We start from the raw sequence: 20,198 nt of genomic DNA, 5'->3' as shown, positions 1-20,198 counted from the left end.
CACCTCTCTTTGCGACCCCCATTTTCCTGATGTCAGCCTGCCTATTAGATCTCAGGGGCTGGATGAGCACAAACTTCCCTCAGCTGAACATTGACAAGACAGAAGCCATACTCTTTGGCTCTCATCAACGTCTAAAAGCTCATGGCTCTCACCTCCTCCACCTACCCAATCTCCCCCTAAAACTCTCCGAACCCGTACGCAACCTAGGAGTCAGGTTCGATCCCCAATTATCCTTCCTCCCCCGCATCCGGTCCCTCACCAGCACTGCCTTCTACCACCTCTGACGCATCGCTCATCTCCGCCAATACCTCTCCTCAAAAGCCGCTGAAACCCTGGTCCATGCCTTTGCCACCTCTCAGCTGGACTACTCTAACGCCCTCCTCGCCGGTCTCCCATCCACTACTATCCATAAAATCCAAATCATTCAAAACTCTGCCGCCCGCATTCCCATCTACATGGAACTCCGCTCCCCGATCACCCCAGTCCTCGCCAGACTGCACTGGCTGCCTATCCCAGAGAGGATCGATTTCAAGGTCCTCACCCTTGTATTCAAGTCCCTCCACTCCTCTGCACTTCCCTACCTCTCTGACCTCCTCTCTCCTCAAAACGTTCCTCCGGGTCTGGCCTCCTCCTCTTCCCCCGAGTCCTCCGCTCCACCCTCGACGGTCGTGCCTTCAGCCACTATGCTCCAAGGCTCTGGAACTACCTTCCTCACTCCCTTCGCCTCGCTCCCTTTCTTCCCATTTTCAAGTCTCTGCTAAAGATCTTTCTTTTCGACTGCGCCTTTGGTCACCTTCCTCCCCCTCCCCCTGGCTCGGTCCCAGGATCCGTTACTGTAAAGCGTTCTGAGACGCTGTCCGGTGTGGAGGGCGCTATATAAATCCAAGTTGTTGTTATTAAGCAGGATAGGCTGATGAAATGAAGTCCGTGAACATGACGTAAACTTCATAAAATAATGCAGTGTTTCAATCTTCCTATTTGATTTGTCCTTTTTGATTCAAATCTAGCTGTATATGGCCATAATTCACCTCTAATTGCTTAATAAAGCTGAGGCTGATGAATCTCAATGCCTTATTACTTCTAATATTTGCCAAATCAGTTGTGTTCAATGACAAAAGTATTAACATGATACTGAAGTATACTACACTGTAATTATACTTTAATTGTGAGGCAAAAATGCATTAACTAAAGAATATTCAAGTTGCAAGAAATCGAAATAATTTGGGGAAAATTAGAGGGTAATTCAGGTCACTGATGCCACCAAGCAACAAGAGTGCTTTGGTAATACATTAGATAATGACTATTTATGTGCAAATGAGTACCCTCCAACCCTACAAATGTATGCAGCAAAAACAGGTATTCTGGATAATGAGTACTTTTGAGTATAGTACTAGAGAAAATTAAACCAATTTTCCTCATTGATTTAAATGGGTTTATACATTAACAAAACTATATTCTATTGAACCTAAAACTGTAGCATGGCTCAGGTAGAATGCCCCTCAGTTGAGAATAGGTTCACTTAAGAGAATGGGTCTCCTGTAGATCTCTGCGCTATACACCTGGTTTCCAGCACTGCCTAGCTTTCTGTGCTTAAAAAATATGACAACATTAATTGTCAAATAAAAACTGGAAATAAATTGTAACGAGTAGAAATTTCACCTGAGTCTAGATTTACTCTATTTTCTTAATATTTCAGAGAGTCCAAAATTTTGCAAAGTCTTAAGTAGTCTTAATTTTTAAAGTTGGTTTTCTGTAAGTTATTTTAAGAATTACAACCAACCAGCTTCAAAGTTGAGATACAAATTATTATTTTATTTATGTTATATATACTTTTTAAATTATGATAATAATTCAAAGTCGAGACAAAAAAGATCAACAATTTGCCAATTTCCACACACTCTGAAATGCTAAGAATATAGAGTGAATCTCAACACAGATGGAGTTTTACCTTTAAATCTTTAACCAGCTACTTCCCCCATCTCAATTTTAAATTTAATCTTAGATTGCAATACAATTCTCAGCAGACTCACATGCAGAGTGCAAAGGGGTGATTGGACTTGTCTGTTGCATGCAAAGTGTTAAATGACAAATTGGTCATCAATGTTAATAATAAAATAAGGTGCATCAAATATTTCTAGTCCAGCAAACACAAGTTTAGAATACCAAAGATAGCCGCAAAAGTATAAATTCAGCATTTTTAAAACATTCTTGTTTTCGCCGCTTCTTGAAAGGTTGGATAATGTTGAAATGTTCAATCCAAAAAGAGAATAGAAAATTACATGCCCATAGGGTCTTACGTATTATTCAAAGGAAACATTTTCCATTTGCCACAGGATGCAAACCCCTTCATCACTTTTTAAAATCGTGCAGAAGCTTCAGTTCTCTTCATCCCCCTCCTTTCCACCATTCCAAAGGAAGCACAAAAGACATACAACACAAGAGTATGTATTATTTAAATCCTAGGGGGTTGTGGGGAAAAACAGCCACATGTATTCTCTCTATTTTATCTCACACACAAACATGTGCACACACAGAGTACCCTTTTTATTATGCAATGCGGCTCAAAGTATCCACAGAAACGTTATTGTGAAATATAGTCATTTGAAAAGTATTATCATCCAAGTAAAGTTTAAAAATCCCATAATATGAGCGCAGCACTCAAAAAATACAAATTATCATTCAGTCACCCTGCGATACAGCTTTGCTGGGCTATTGAATGATATTTCTGGAAAACAATCATCTGAATATTTTCTACTGAGGAGACACAAACCACCACTCTATGTGCAGCTAGATGCAGATGTACCACACAGCTATCAACACTATCACCTCACCCTGCATCTTTTCACTGCTACTTACTCTCTGAGGGTTTGGAAGGTTGCTAGGAGCTGCAATCTGAATTAAGTTGTTATCCCTGTCCTAGAATTACAGGTAAGAGCCAACCCTCTCCCATGAAAAGGTCATTTGCTTCTACTTCTTATTCCAGAGAATCGGCCTCTTTCCACTCATCCCTTTCCATATTTCATTTACATGGCATTCAACCTTTGGCTATTGTCCTACATCTGTCCAACTCAAAGCAATCACAGGCTTCAATCTCTAAAGAAACTGAAGTAGTAATTACCACTATGCCCATCAAACCTTCATTTGGTTTTCTGGACAGTCTAGGTATTAATTAACCCAACTGCAGATAAGCTGGAATGATTCATAATTGGGGGGAGGGAAAGCAAAGGAGAAAGAGAAAGGCACACAGAACTGAACAGAGAGCTCTTTCAGAGGAAGACTGCAGATAACACAATGCTGAAAAGTGAAGCTGTAGGCAGGGTTGAGAAAGTGACATAACATAAGGGGTTGTTGTGCAGAATGTAATCAAATCGATCCCCTCTTCTCTGCTAATCTGTTGTTGCAACAGTTGAAACACAAGCGTCCCAAAAAGCATCCAGTTGACATAAATGGATAGATGACTCCCACGTAGGACAAAGACCTGCCGGTCTGGTGCACTGGAAACTATTTCTCAGAGTCCTCCATTCATGGGACAAAGTAAAGAAATGAAGTCCTGAAGGGTCAGAAATTGCACGAGGATATGCATGAGTTTTCAATAAAACTAATGGCATTTGATCCGTTTGATTTAAAGAAAGCTTTGCTCTCAAATGGTACCTGAAATTAGAACAATTTAACCAATCTCTGTCCATTAAGCTTTTAAATTAACCCTTTAATTGCTTGGTTCAGTTGGTAAAAAATCCAGCACTTTAGTTCTATTGGGAACTCACCATCTTATTGAATTTTTTAAATCATAATCTTTATCTCATCCCACGATGGAGTCATTCACTGAGTTGGGAGCTTTGATCGCTCAATGTTTCCAAAACAGATTAAGCATAAAATTGTTACACTGAAGCCACAGACAGGATGAAGAAAGACAGCCACTGGGTATTCAAATCAAGCCATACACAAGAATCTATCTGTCACAATCCCATTTAGTCAGTTTTATTCAGCAGTGAATGAATTCATTTGAATTTTACAGCAAATATTAAAAGAGCAAATCTCATCATAACTTTTTAATTAAAAATATCTTTTAGCTGTGTATTATTCTTAAAATGGCAATCAATGCTTGCGAATTTTGTAGTAACTTTGAAGAATGCATATAAGGCAAATCAGAATTATTTCCCAAGACTGACCCAGGACAACAACGACAAATTGCTTTTATGTGGCGCCTTTCATGTTGGGAGGATGTCCCAAGGCAATGGGTAATTTTTTTGAGTAATTATTTTAAAGTCCAAAAGACAAATTGCCTAGAAGACACAAAGTTGGTGGATTATCACCTTGGTAATGGTCAAGTTACTATATCATACAAATGTCACCACCATCATTTTAGTGAGTTTCCCTGCTCACAGGCTTCCTTTGTAAACTAGATTTGTAACTGCTTGGCTCTTTTTAATTATCCTTGTTCATTTGCTGGTCTTGCTAAAACTGGACTAGGGGATTCTGATGGCACTATGACCATTCTTATCCACCAACAATTGTGCTTTTACTGTTTTATTTTGGATATTTTACTAGTAATATACCTCACCAATAATGCTCCAATACCCATTTGAACCTCCTATGTTTGAGTGTCCCTCTTTTTCACCTCAGAAATCAAATGACGAAGTCTTTCTGCACAAGAGCTGCCTGAATGAATTCTATAGGAATATTCCCTCTAATTTTAAAACAAAACGAGATACATGTTGTAGTGTAACATTCCTCCCGTGGGAGGCCAGGTGGATTGGACAGCAAAGCACCTGGTCAGTAAGAGCAAAGCTGCTTATTATTTGTATTTTCAGCGTCAAACACCGAGAGTTCAGTGATGGACATATTGAAGGGGAGGGAGAAGGACTCACAAGAAAGTTATACTAAGTTTCAGTCAAAATACAGTGAAACGTTGGGAGCGATCAGATTTCAAGCTTGGTTACGTCATTAAATGGGTCCCGTTGGGTTTATTTCAAGCATTGTAACAACGTAATCTGCCAGTGGGAGGCAGCACAAGCTATTCATCTGCGTTTAATACTGCAAAGTGGTGAAGTAGAATTCTAATTCCTTAAATCGTACATGGAGCAAAGAGGACATTACGGCTCTAATCCTGCCGAAGCTGAGAAGTGCCATCACCCTGCCAGTTCCCACAATCCACAACAAAGCACCGAGACAGTCATTTTTTTTAATTATAAAATTTTTTAGTTTCACCAAGGGCCTTAAGTCGCCACCTCCTCCCCCCCCACCCTCTCACCCGCCTTCAAGTGTGCTAATGCTGGGGTTGCACATTAGGGCTACTCGCAGCCTAAATAGCAGGTCGCCTCAACTCGTTGTGCTCATCTGTGGCCCCTGTGCCAGGCAATTTAGATACAATCAGCCCCTATTTAGCTCAAGAGTAATGAGAAATGTGGGGACACAGGCTTAAGCCTGACCCAGAGGACACTGCTCATCAAGCAGCAAAATGTGATCTAAATCATCCACCTCCTACCCACTGGCAAGAAATAATACTCACACACACTATATTACTTTTCATGGTGGGAGGGGGGAGGGAAATGAGAGTGAAAAGAACCTGAATTCTATGATACGAGCCATTAATTTGCAGTACAGTGAATTCCAGCAAAACTCCCACTGCTACATGCTCCACAGGGGAAGTCACGGCCTTGGAGAGCAAATGGTGTGAAGGATGAAATTGCTCTCATTTCCTTAATAATTTTAGATAGATTCAGCTCAAACACGAGAATATTTTATGGACGCTTTGAAGGGCAAGATAATTACGCTAATACTATTCAAACTGGAGGTCTCATTGGGCTTTGCACGGTTCTGTGTCAGCGCTGAAAGCGCACCAAATCCATCACGTCCAGGGTTGGTTCTCCCTTTATCAGCTCGGAGCAAAGCTTTACTTGTAAATACAAAACCACAGAGCGTATTTCATCTGCTGCTGCTACTTTCAACAAACAAAGCAATGGTTGTGAAAGTGAAGTTTACTTTTCAAATAAAAGTATCTTTCTTGTCAAAAGGTACTGTGTTTCCCTGTGATAACCAACTGTGTCGTGTATGAAACTTTGCGCAAAGAACCCTTCTGCTCACCCGATGACAGTTACCTTGAAGAGAGCAAAGTGCCCAGTTAAAGCTTTGTAAAGTGCAAAACTGATTTCTCTTCAGAACGAAGGCCTTCATTAAAATAAAACATGCCATTACAGAAACAGCAGGGTTTGGAAATTATTCCATGGCTGTGAAGTTTGATAAAGTGTGACTTACATTCTTCAAACATGTCACTGACCTTGATCATTTGATCCCATTCTGTGGCTCTGAAAGTAAAAGTCACATGGAATGACATAGGAGAGCAGGAAGTTCTTCAGGCAGACATTTTCCACGTGAAATTACCAACAGTTCGGATTTAGGTGTACCTAATCCTAAAGTGTGAAGTCAATATAAGAATGAAGAATGGAGATTCAACCATATCACAAACAGTCTGAAACTGGATCATGTCACAAAACGCACTGCCAAAATATTTTTTTGGGAAGATAAGGGAGTTATATTGGTCAGGACACTGTGGCAAAACCCTCTAACTTCTTGAAACTACTACGAGTTCTCAACAGCCAAATAAATCATTAAAATAGGCAGACAATATCTCAATTTAGCATCTTATTGAAATAGCAGGTCCTCCGACAATGAAGCCCTTCCTTAGTTTTGCATGGGAATACAGCCTATATTTTAAACTCAAGTGATGGGGAGGAGCTCAAACCTACAACTCTCTAATCCAACAGTAAGAATGTTATCAACTCACCTAAATTGACACAAAACCCACTTTAATCTGAAAAGGATGTAAGCATGACAACCAATGCTTTCCCAACCATTTAGCATTGCAATAGACCAGCTGCTCTGCAACATTAGACTCCAGCCTTATTTACATTTTAGGGAGCTCAAGCCATCTCATTGTTTAGACTACAGAAAACCATTTGATGCAGGAGTAAAATATTCCTAGATCCTTCTTTGTTAATTCCACTTATCTTGACCAGTTTGCCTTGAGAGGATCTGGATATAGTCAAGTAATAATAATAATTCTTGTATTTGATATAGCGCCTTATCCTGTCGTTGAGACATTATCCCCAGAAAGTGATCCGCCAATCGACTAATAACCGGGTTCCTACTTACTGCAAGGTAAACAGAGGCACTGTTGGAGTAAGAAAACTTGCCTAAAGTTTCCCCCACCCGGGAATTGAACCCGGGTCCTCTCGCTTGGGGGGCAAGTGCTCTAACCACTAGGCTGCGGAACTCCACAAGCAGAAATGAGAATCCAGTGATCAAATAGGTTTATAAGATTTCCATTCAGTTTATGGTGTACTAACAACCAACATAAAAGGTGGAATAAACAGTGGAAAGCTGTCTCTTGCCACTTCCTCCAATAAAACATCCTATTATTGCTTGATTAATATTGTACAGCACCTGTGTAACTGCTCTGTTTGTTGGCCAAATTACTGACATTGCATCAAAGAGTGCCATCTGCTATTGAAAAAAATCTTTGACATTTAGTATTTCAGCGAATACTCAACAAAGGTTTTTGAAGAAAAGCACTCCACGACTGGGCCCTGTCTGGTCTCTAATAAGACCAGGAAAGAGAAGTGGTCCTGCTCACTGTTGTCACCAGAGACACCCTCAACGTTGCGAAACACAATCCGTACTCTCTCACAAAGTGATGGGATGATTCCTCCTAACAAAACTTTAAAGACATCTTGGGAGTTTTTTTCTCTCACAGGTAATAAATGGACACGACCAACATCAATAGCATTGAGTGCTACCAACTGAACCAGGTTGACACACCCTATAAATATTATAGAATAATATTTGCTCATTATCTGATTACCTATTCCTTCACCCATTTTTCATTCAGTGCATCTCAAACTGTCTAACGACTTTACCTCATTGCCTCACGGCACATCTTCATAATAATAATAATAATCCTTGCATTTGATATAGCGCTTTTCACGTCGGGAGGACGTCCCAAAGCGCTTCACAGAACACACTGTAAAGTGAATTGACTGTATATTTGTGGGTGAACGCGGCAGCCAATTGCGCACAGCAATGTCCCACAAACAGTCGTAGATTGAAAATGACCAATTTATTATTGTTTTTGGTTTTGGAGGGATTATTATTATTATTATTATTATCGTTATTCATCTTGGCTGTTTTCATTTTTACCACTTTCTTTGATCACCCAGGTGTCTGACACATGTGGAAACCCATCACTGTGCTTAAGAGTATCCAAACCAAACTGAGAAGGTTTGGATACTTTTAAGCATGGTGATGGTACTCCCCATGTGTCAGACACCCAGCTGACCAAAAAAAAACTCTTCTCTTCACTTCAGTTATACCAAGGCAGCGAAGACAAGTGGGCACAGGTTGAAGGCTGTGAAGCCATTTTCAAGATAGACAAAACAAGAAATATTTCTTTAAACTGGTACAGTACAGACTAAATGTAAGGTACAACTTTTTGCCAACCTGCATCAACCCTAACATATGAAGAACAATGGTTTACAATGATATTTCTGTCACCCACACAGTCAGTATCGTAGAACCTTATATTAAGTACATTAGTACATTAAGGCAATGGGTTTGTGCTGTGAATTTATCAGATTCAGTGACTGTATCCTCAGTTGAAGTTGTTGTCTTTTAGAAAAGATGTTAAAGCAAAGATCCATCTGTCTGTTCAGATGGATGTCAAAGATCCCATGGCACTATACAAAAAAAGCGTTTTTCTGTGGTCCTGGCTATCAACCCCCCCAAATAAAATTAATCATTCACTCCATGACTATTTCTGGGATATTATTGTCTGCAAATTGTCTGTGCTGGTCACCTACAAATACACAGTAACTACATTTTACAGTAAATCCAAATGCTTTGACACCTCTCCAGAACTCCATACCTCACCCCCTCTGCCTCACCCCCTTTTTATCCATCTTTGAATCCCACCTCGATCTTATCTCTTCAACTATGCTTATGGTCACCTCCCCCTTCTTCCTTGCTTGGTATCCAACCCTGCCAGCGTTCTGAGACGCTATCCTATGTGAGGGGCACGATATAAATGCACGTTGTTGTGGTGTATCAAATACAAGGATTATTATCGTGAGCTTCAGTGGAATGAGACTAAGATTAACCAAATTAAAATCTTCAGTAGCCCCCAAAAGAGACATCCACCACCATCTGACTGACGATTTGATGCCAGGTGTTAAGTCTTAAAGGAGTTTGATTGTAATGTGCCAACCAATCTTACACACAATCTAAGTAGTATAGAAGATGGTTAAGGTTTAACCTTTCCCTCCAGAAAACACAAACACCTTGATTGACATTCAACGCCCAAATCAGAGCAACACTGGATCTTAAAACATGCATTTTGTCTGTTCTGCAATTAACAATTGACGTCCCAACGCAGCACAGCACATGAATCAGTCAGTCATATTTCTCACAGAAGCCAGACAATTATCAAGGTTTGAATGAACAAACTTGAGGTGCGGACTGGATGCACCAAATGGCCTCTCTCTGTGCCCTAAATCTCGATGATTTCATGAAGGGCGCGATTGATGGCCAGTTAGTAAATGTACCTATCTTGGCAACATGGACTTACAATAGGAAAATCCTACACCACCAAGGTCAATAAACATATAGGCCAGCTGAACGTACTTCTTCCCTGTTGCCTCCCACTGGGGATGTACACTCACGAAGGAACCTGCGTTCTGCCTGCATAGAGCACGTTTTCTGTGCATAGCGGACAATGGCTTCAAGTCCTTTTGTCCCTCCTTCCAGCTGGAGAACATGCAGCATGAGCAGATTTTTTTTCACGTATGTGAACCCTGTGTGCAGGTGGGAAAGGGGTGGGAGGAGATGAGGGCGACATTTGAATTGCTGATACATTAGTCTGTAACACACACCTGTGTCCCTTTCTTGAACTCGATACAATCTGCGTTTTACAAAAGATTACAACTATCTCCATCAGCAGCTGACAGGTCGAGGCTTTTAAGTAGTTTCACATGGAAACCGATCCAATCCTTTTTTTTATTTGCTTGCGCAGCTTGCATTTCAGTGCTTTAAAAATAATTGTACAACACCTTTCATTCACACATGTTTGTGCCTTCACACACAGGTTTAGAAATGTAATTGGTCCCCTGGGATAAAAGATAAGAGTACAACTAAAAGATTTTCCCTGTTTTACCATCCTTTCCAAATTACAATATTGTATTGTAAAATGTCATAATCTTTTCAGTCAAAGTTTTAGGAATTAATTGATTTATCGATGTATTTTGCAAAGTGGTTAGTGTGTGTGTGTGTGGGGGGGAGGGGGCAGGAGAGAGCTTGATCAGCTTTGATGCCTTTTTTCACTCTTTCACATCTATGTATTTATACGTTTACTTTCCTAAAACACAATTACAACAGTAAGTAAGAAAGAATAAAATAATTCTTACATTTGATTTCACTCCTATCATGTCAGGAGAATGTCTCAAAGCACTTCATACGGTTACTGTAAAGTATCGTGACTGTGTTTTGTGGACGAACGCGGCAGCTAATTTCCATGCAGCAATATACCCCAAACAGTCGTGATGTGAATGACTGATTTTATTTGGGGGGATTATTAGCCACAACTGTGGGAGAAACTCCCTTCTCTTTTTGAAGAAGCATTTCTGCAGTGAGGCTAATTGTTTCTGAAAATAATTTAATGAGACGATGCTATGCCAATATCAGGATGTGACAATGAACCATTTTCCAGCAGCACAGACCTACTGCATTTTATTATACAAATTCCCAAATAGCTCAAGGACTCAATTTTTAATGTCCTGAAATCATATTTTGTGTATCAACTGTCCAATACGAGGACTAACCATATTTAATCACTCCAACTTTCCCTTGCACCATAACGTATGCAGATTCCTGTAAATGCATGCAAGTCTGCTGCAGGAGATGAGCAAATCTGGACCTGCAGAAGTGAAGGCGACGTGCCAGGAGGTAAATCCACCAGGTTCTGTCGTGTACACAGACAGACAATAGAATAGTGTAGCTATAATAACAGGATCTACAGATCGGCTTCTAATGACATTAATATAATGATTAAAAAGTAATAATACAATGTGGGTGGTTATACTGCTTCCTACCCCCCATTTACGTAGTTGAGATAAAGGAAAAACAATTCTTTCACCTCTCAAAATGTTGACACAAAAAAAAAGGCTATTTGATAAGACACCTGCTCTTGCAGTTCCAAGGTGAATTCACTCGTAAAAAGTTAAGTTTCTTCAGGAAAAACACCTTGCTCCGCACAAAAGTTCACTAAATATTTCCACATCCTGGTTTCTTTCCTCAATTCTATTGGAACATTAAATTTGAATTACTGACGGGAAGACAATCCTCAAAAAGAGCAAAATAAAGAGTCATTTCCCACCAAACTTGCAACTTGCTGCTGAACATTTCCCTTATGCAAAAAGGGGCACTGCTCAGAGGCTGTATAACATGAGGCTGAGTGACCAGCTGTTAGCAAACCCTTTTGATGCACCATCTCCCCAACCACAAGTAACTTGGGGTCTCAGATGCTGCTTATTCATGCTGCAATTTCAAACTTTTCCAGACAAATCCTTGGTTTTACTGTATACGCATTTCATCCAAATCCATATTGTAACATTCAGAATAAATGGCAGCTGAGATAAACGTGCTGCCACATTTACCGACTGAACAATATTTCACTTCATTTCAAATTGTTCTCATTCCATGAAGTGCTTCGAGAAGCTTGTTTAAGGTGTACTTAAATGCGTTATTGTTGGAAGGTTTTTTTCCCCCCGATACCAATAAAAGTGAACTGCTTTCAGTCAAAGGCCTTTTGAAGTTTACTTGCAAGATTTGTACGTTTGCTATTACAAGAATTCTTCGGTGATCATTTATCTATTTATATATTTTTGTTCTTTGTGTAATACTATTATTTGCACAATATACAGTAGATATAAAATACAGATAAAGCCTGAGTATTGAACCAGAGAACCCTCACAATACAGGGAAGAACCAAATAATTTTATGCACGTACCTCAGCCGAGCCAAGACTGTCTGCAAAAACATGAGTGATGTGTTTAGTTCAGATTCCCTGCAAGCAGGATACAACAAACTAAAGCCTTCGTTCAACAGCTTTTCTTCTGAAAGGTGCAGGTAGGAGCTGGTCTCAAATACTTCCTGGACGGCATCCATGTATGTGGAAAGCAAGGTCCACAGGGTCACTTTTCTTGTGAAGTCAGTGGTTTTCAAGTAGAATTCTTTGGCAACTTTCTGAAAGGCATCCGAGAGTTTAGTAGCAAGAAAGCTGACGTCGATGTTCTTCTCCTCATACATCAGAAGAAAGGCGAAACAACCCCTCCACATCAGTGATCGCTGGGTCACGGAGAGCAAGCTGGGGTTTAGAAGGTCCAGAAGATCAGATACTCGGCTGACAACGTCTTCCATCTCAGCCACAGCTGAAAGCACCAGGAAGAGGCTGATAAAGTTCTGAAGGCCCATCTCAGAGAGTTCTTGCATTTTCCGCTGATGGAACTTGGAATAAATCCTAAAAAAATTAAAAGAAATGCTTGAATAGTTTCATTCAGCAGAAAGGATACACCCAGAACTGGGATTCTCAGTACAGCCGTACAGATGAGCATCTTTGTGATAGTCATAGAGTCATATAGGATCATAGAATTTTAAAGCACCAGAAGGAGGCCATTTGGCCCATTGTGTCTGTGGCGGCTCTTTGAAAGAGCTACCAACTAATCTGACGCCCCCTTATTTTTGGCAGGTTATTATCTCAAATTATTATGAGCTCAAAATAATCATCATCTTTGCAATTGATCTAGTGCCTTATCACGGCAGTGAGACTTCTCAAAGGGCTTTACAGGATATACCGTATGTATTTTGTGGGCATAACGCGCCTATTGACTTTGTTGAGACATTGCAAAGGTCTTCAAGGATTTATTGTAAAGTGTAGGGGCTCTGTATTTGTAAGGGAACAAAACGTAACAGTAAATTGGCACACAATGTCCCACAAACACCAATGAAGTGAATGACCATTTCTTTTGTGTGGGATTGTTGGCCAGGACACTGGGAGAAACTCCCTTCTGTTTTTAAACAATGCCATGGGCTTTTCTCTGGCAACACCTCATGCCATTCTCCAGCCAAGCAGGAAGGCTGCCCCAAGGCTCTGTTGTGAATAACACCATGGGTTCGTAAACATCCACTTGACCAGGCACAGAATTGATCTGTTTAATGTTCTGACGCATTTGATCACATTGTATTTACTACATAATATCCTCTGTTATTTCATACCAGTGTTACTGCATGACAGTAAGAAAGAGCTTGCATTTTGATTGCTCCTTTTATCAATGTGTCAAAATATTTAAAAGCACTTAACAAGTAAGCACTGTCTGGTATGGAGATCAATGTTTTGTAGATGGTGGAAATGCTCTCATGCTGTTCATGGCGAGTTGTGCTGCTCATTAGAAAGCTCACAGGGTGTTCCTAGTATCTGCTATCTACCTAGTCAGGGCTCAAACCTGCCTGTGTCAGATATCAAATGACTAGCCCAAATGGGAGAGACTTCCTTCTCTTTTTGAATAGTGTGATGAGGTCTTTAATATCCACTTGAAGGACAGGCAGACAAGACTTTGGTTTAATGCATCATCTAAAAGGCTCCACCTCTGACAATGCAGTGCTTCCCCAACAATGCATTGGAAAATCACCCGAGACTATGAGCTCATCCTCAACATGGCTTCATCCCACAACCTCTGCCCCAGAGGTGTGAATGCTTACTGAGCCAGTACACAGATGATAAGCACCTTTTCTTTCCAGGGTAATTAAAAGTTCTGCTGTTAAACGGGGAAAAGGAAGAGAGGGGAGAAGACTCTCCAGTCATTCAATACATCTTGTTTTGCAAATAACCCCACCTTCCTTTCAGCTGTTTCCATGGGTGAGTTCCACTTGTCTCTTTCCCTTTCTTCATCTGCAGGGCCAAGATTCGGAGGAAGAACTGAAAACTGTTCTCAGACTGGTATAAGTTGGGACTCTGGTCTCCACAGCAACAGATCTTTGTCATTTCAAGCATAGAAAAAGGGGATTTACTCACACTGGCCAGTCCTTTCAAACCCAGCCAAGGAATGTTGAAGGCACCGTTCTGTGACAGACAGAAGAATGCAATGGGGTGAACAATACTGAGGGCATCTAACTGCCCCCCACTGAATAGAAAAGTTATTCAATGAGTGACCTGACCCCATAACCCACAACTGACAAAGCTTTTAAAATATGCACATCTTTTCTTTAGCAGAATGTCTACAAAAAATAAAGCTGTAACTTTCTAAATAAGGCAGGTTTGAATGGTGTGGAGGGCCAAGCAGCATTTATTTCACTGGTAGGGTGGCATGTTTCTAAAGTAGCTTGTCGTTTTTCCTCCCATTTTGGCAGCATTGAAAAATGTCTCTTCTGTCCTCAAAGTGCACAAGCTACACTGGGAACACGTTGAAGTGGCTCAATTGATAGTACAAGCTTTTCTGACCCAAATATAAAACCATTTGCAATTGAAACAGGTATCAATTCAGCAAAAGGAACCATCCAGCAAAATGAATCATCTAGCAAAATGTACACAAAGAGTGAATATGTAGAATGCCACTACCAAGGATTGAGGTGAATGCAGATTGTCTCGACCCTGCACGAGGAGTAATATATAAATGCAAGTTATTGTTGTTGTCTTTAAGTTAGAGACGGAATTATATAGCTATTTGATGACCAATTCAATTGAGGAGAATGAGAGGAGTGATATACGAGTTATGTTTATTTTTATGTTCTAACCATTAAAAGCCAGATAGTCTATTCTGTAAGTTTTTAACTGGACTGCTAACTGAAAAACATTATGATTTACTTTCAAACCACAGTTCTCTCCCATGTGTCAAAAAGAATGTTATTAAAATAAAAAATAAAAATTCTACTACTCCAAATATTTTCAGTAGTTGCAATATTTACATCACAGTAACTGTTTCTATCAATTAATAAGTTGATTAGTGTTCATACTTACTAGATGCTTACTATAATACTCCCAGAGTGTAGTGACAGTGGTTAGATTGGGATCCCAGAGTTCACAAAGAGTTAGGCAGCATTGAAGGTGCATCCGCAAGTGTTCTTCCAAAACACCAGCCTGACATATTCAGTACAGGAGAGACGATCAAAACAAGTCACAGACATGGCTTATGTTCACTGAAAGTGGACAATTTCTGTACGCTATCACAGCAGCTCAGCAATCATCAGTACTCAAAAAACATCAATCAGTTTTGATCTAAACTTATCTTTACAATGCTCAAATTATTGTCCCAACTAGAAATCCTTAGCTTAAGCTCCTATTAAGACTTAAAAAATATTATGCCTACGTCCTATTGTTGTACAATCATAGTCCAAGGGAAACTAAATTCCACACGTTATTCATTCTTTTCAGTATTTTAGAAATCTCAAATGTCTCCTCTCAACCTGCTTTAGTTATGAGTTCACTCATAAATATGTTTAAATCATTCCAACCAAAATACAGGTGCGTATACTGTATATGTGTTTAAAATAAGATATTAAAACAGTGGAAGCAATCAAATTATTCAGTACAACAAAGACTATTTGTAAAACAACCCCAATCAGCCAACAAAAAACTTGCTTACAAGTGGCTTGTAAATGAATGTAGTATTTATGGATGAATGTACTCCTAGACAATTACACTCCACAGCAGAGGAAGCATCAGCGCTAACGAAATAATAATCCTTGCATTTGATATAGCGAAATAGGGTGCTGTCCCAAGACTGAAGCATAGGAACATAGGAATAAGGAGCAAGAGTAGGCCATTCGGCCCCTCAATCCTGCTCCGCCATTCAATAAGATCATGGCTGATCTTCTAATCTAACTCCATCTGCCCACCTTATCCCATATCCCTTAATCCCTCTATCCTTTAGAAATCTATCAATCTCAGTCTTGAATATGTTCAAGTACTGAGCATCCACAGCCTTCTGGGGTAGAGAATTCCATAAATTCACTACCCTCTAAGTGAAGAAATGTTTCCTCAACTCTGTTCGAAAAGGCTGACCCTTAATCTTAAGACTATGACTCGTAGTTATAGATTCTCCTACCAGGGGAAACAGTCTCACATTGTCTACTCTGTCAAGCCCCATAAGAATCTTATACGTTTCTATAAGATCACCCTTAATTCTTCTATGTTCTAGAGAATATAGGCCTAGTTTACATAACCTTTCCTCATAGGTCAACCCCCTCATTCCAGGAACTAACCTAGTGAATCTATGCTGCACCCCCTCTAAGGTGAGTATGTCCTTTCTTAAATAAGGAGACCAAACCTGCACACAATACTCTAGGTGTGGACTCACCAAGGCCCTCTACAGTTGCAGCAAGACTTCCCTACTCTTGTATTCTAATCCTTTTGCAATAAACGCCAATATGCCATTAGCCTTCCTAGTTGCTTGCTGTATCTGCAAACTAACTTTTTGGGACTGGTGTACAAGGACACCGAAATCCCTCTGAACACTAACACTATCCAGTCTCTCCCCCTCTAGAAAATAATCTGCTTTTCTGTTTTTGCTACCTAGGTGAATAACTTCACACTTCCCCACATTATATTCCATCTGCCACCTTCTTGTCCACTCACCTCGCCTATCTATACTCCTTTGCAATCTTTCTGTGTCATCCTCAGAGCTTTCTCTCCCACCTAGCTTAGTATCACCTGCGAATTTATATATTTTAAATTCTATGTCCTTGTCTAGATTGCAAATAGTTGAGGCTCAAGCACTGATCCTTGTGGCACTCACTAGTCACATCAGAGAAGGACCCGTTTATCCCTTCTCTCTGTTTTCTTCCTGTTAGCCATTCTTCGATCCATGCTAATATATTGCCTGTAATTCCATGGGCCCTAATCTTGTGTAGCAGCCTTTAATGTGGCACTTTGTCAAATGCCTTCTGAAAATCTAAATACACTAAATCTCCTGGTTCCCCCCTATCTAACCTGCTGGTTACATCCTCAAAAAACTCTAAAAGATTTGTTAAGCATGACTTCCCTTTTGTTGACTCTGCATAATCATGTTATGATTTTCTAAGTATCCCACTACGATGTCCCTAATAAGGATTCTAGAATTTTCCATACCACCGATGTCAGACTGACTGGTCTATAGTTCCCCATCTTCTCTCTCCCACCCTTCTTAAATAGTGGTATTATGTTTGTGATCTTCCAATCAATGGGAACCGTTCCAGAATCCAGAGAATTTTGGTGATCAAAAACAAGGCATCCACTATCTCAGCAGCCACCTCTTTTAAAACCCTAGGATGCAGGCCATCAGGTCCAGGGGATTTGTCATTTTTCAATCCCAACAGTTTCCCTAGTACTAATTCTTTACTGATGTTAATTTCCCTAAGTTGTTCACTACTAACATTAGTTTCTTGGTTCCCTTCTATTTTTGGTAAATTTTCAGTGTCTTCTAACGTGAAGACAGAAGCAAAGTATTTGTTTAATGACTGTCATATCTTTATCCCCCATTATAATTCCTCCTGTCTCTGCCTGTAATGGACCCACATTCACTTTTGATAGTCTCTTCTCTTTATGGATTTGTAAAAAGTCTTAGTCTGTCTTTATGTTCCTAGCTAGTTTGCCCTCATAATCCATGTTCTCCCTCCTAATCAGTTTCTTGGTTTTCCTTTGTTGGTCTCTGAAGCCCTCCCAATCCTTGGGTTTACTGCTCTTTTTGGCAGTATTATAGGTCTCTTCTTTTAATTTTCCCTAACTGCTCTAGTTAGCCATGGTTGAACCACTTTTGCCGTGGTGTTTATATTCCTCATGGGAATATGTGATCACTGGGAATTATGTACTATATCTTTAAAGGTTTGCCACTGCTGGTCTACAGTCATATCTGTTAATGTAATTTCCCAGTCTATTTTAGCTAAATCCTCTCTCATACCTGCAAAGTTGGCTCTATTTAAATTTAAGACCCTTGCTTCGGACTTAACTACATCACTCTCTAACTTAATGCTAAATTCCATCATGTTTTGGTCACTCTGACCTTGAGGAGCCTTAACTTCCAGATTGCTGATTAGTCCTATTTAATTTCATAAAACAAGATTTAGGATTGCCTGTTCCCTGGTTGATTCCTCAGCATACTGATCCAGAATACTATCTCTAATGCATTTTATAAACTCCTCCTCTAACTTACTTTTGCCAGTTTGGTTTTCCCAATCTACATAATGATTAAAATCACCCACTATTAGTGTATTTCCTTTGCTACATCCGCCACTAATTTCCTGGTTAATACTCTGCGCAATACTGTGACTGCTGTTAATAGGAGCAAGGAAATCAAGTCCAAGCTCTCCACACCTGAATTCTTGTTTGTGTGCATCTCAAATACAAGGATTATTATTATTATCTCAGATTAATCCAATACACATTTGAGGAAGAAATATATTAAATGAGAGCCACGCAATTACATATGTAAGGAATGATGCTGTATGAGATTTTCACATATCTATGTTGTGACACATGTATATGGAAGCTGTCTAAAACGTGGCATAAAGCATAAATGTTACAAACCTGGCTGGGGCAGGATAGCTTCAGAAGTTCCTCTACAAATTTCCAGTTGTTTTCCATTGGTTTCTGATTAAGATAAATACATAGAAGCACATCAATATAATGCTGTATCTTCCAGTTTATTATAACAATAATAATCCTTGCATTTGATATAACACCTTTATCACATCATCAAGACATCTCAAAGTGCTTTACAGGATTTATTGTAAAGTATAGTATGTGTAGAAACCCTTATGGGAATAAATGTCTTTTTGGAAATAAAACATGGTTGTAGACTTAAATATGTTTGGTAAGTTAGAATCATTTGATTAATCGAAGGTAAGAAAGCCAAAAGAAAGTATGAATGCTGACTGTATTCACTCAGTAACACATGATCAAAGTTTCATTAGCAAAGAAAAAAACTACTGAAAATGAAATGTAGCAGCTCCAGCCAAATAATTAGTTTGGAGAATGAAACTATATGGGATCATTTGCATTTAGACAGATCTCCATGATCTTTAATTACCTTCAATGATGAAGATGCTTGACGTACCAGATCAGATACTGAGTGTTAAGTCACTAGCTATGTGGGAGATGTAGAACAGCAAATTATTTGAAAACACCTCAAAATAACTTTATTTACACATATTCTAGAACTCAAATTGTTGATGTCTGTCCTGCGCTCTGACTGCTTGAAATTACAATGATGTGGTGTGCACCACCTGTAGAGATCTCCCAGGATCCTATGGCAGTCTGAATAATAGACAGATTTGATATATATCATTACATTGATATTTTTAAAACTTCATATATGTATGCATTATTCATATATAAAGGACAAATTACGTGTTCAAATAGCGTCATGCCCAGCACGCACCACGCGAAGCAGACCAAGCTAAAGAGCATAATGAAAAGTAACATTTTGTCACCTACCAATTAATTGCAAAGGGAAAACGTGAGGCAAATGGGGGTAGGAGGATTGTAACTAGAAGGATGAAAAAGGTAGCCTTGGAACAGGACTAGGACAGGCCAAATCACGATACACAGCAGGAGCATTTTTGAAAGCAAACTGGTAATAGGAGGGATATTGGCTGAGTCAAAAGCCTAATTTGGGTCCAGAGAATAAAAGATGTGAAATATTTTTGGGGTGGATATAATTGAATGTAATCACCAATAATAAAATAATCCTTGCATTTGATATAGAGCCTTTTTGTCATTAGCCATTCCACATGTACGAGGCTGATACTCAAATCTACTTCTCCAGCTCTGAATCTAGGTCCACTGATGGCCTGTCAGCTTGCTTGTCAGACATCAAGCCTGGATGAGCGCAAACTTTCTGCAGTTGAATGTTGACGAGACGGAAGCCATATTCCTTGGCTTCCATCAAAGCCAAAGTCTTCCCTCCTGCGGCTCCAACTTCCACACCTCTCTGGCCTATCCCTAAGACCAAACCTGTGTAACCTAGGCATCAGGATCGATCCCCATCTGACCTCCATATCCCACATCCAATGGGATCGCTTTCCTCCACCTCCGGCACATTGCCTGACTCCGACCGTACCTCATGCACAACGCAGCCGAAACTCTCATTCAGCTATCTAGCTTCCCGCCTCATTTATTCCAA

General features: G+C 39.9%; 1 protein-coding gene across 2 annotated transcripts in view; it reads right to left on the bottom strand.

Moving 5' to 3' along the window:
* mms22l (MMS22-like, DNA repair protein) overlaps window positions 1–20,198 on the bottom strand; it is a 70,067-nt gene that overhangs the window by 36,483 nt on the left and 13,386 nt on the right. For both annotated transcript variants that reach the window (XM_007892939.2, XM_042333735.1), the window contains 4 exons: window positions 18,602–18,664; window positions 15,059–15,178; window positions 13,938–14,164; window positions 12,056–12,565 (listed from right to left, as the gene is read on the bottom strand). In XM_007892939.2, coding sequence (XP_007891130.2) covers window positions 12,056–12,565; window positions 13,938–14,164; window positions 15,059–15,178; window positions 18,602–18,664 — 920 coding nt within the window. The remainder of the gene's footprint in view (window positions 1–12,055; window positions 12,566–13,937; window positions 14,165–15,058; window positions 15,179–18,601; window positions 18,665–20,198) is intronic.

The sequence above is a fragment of the Callorhinchus milii genome, unplaced genomic scaffold, assembly GCF_018977255.1.
Source record: "Callorhinchus milii isolate IMCB2004 unplaced genomic scaffold, IMCB_Cmil_1.0 Scaffold3, whole genome shotgun sequence".
Classification (NCBI taxonomy): Eukaryota; Metazoa; Chordata; class Chondrichthyes; order Chimaeriformes; family Callorhinchidae; genus Callorhinchus; species Callorhinchus milii.
This window is presented reverse-complemented; position numbering and strand designations above follow the sequence as displayed.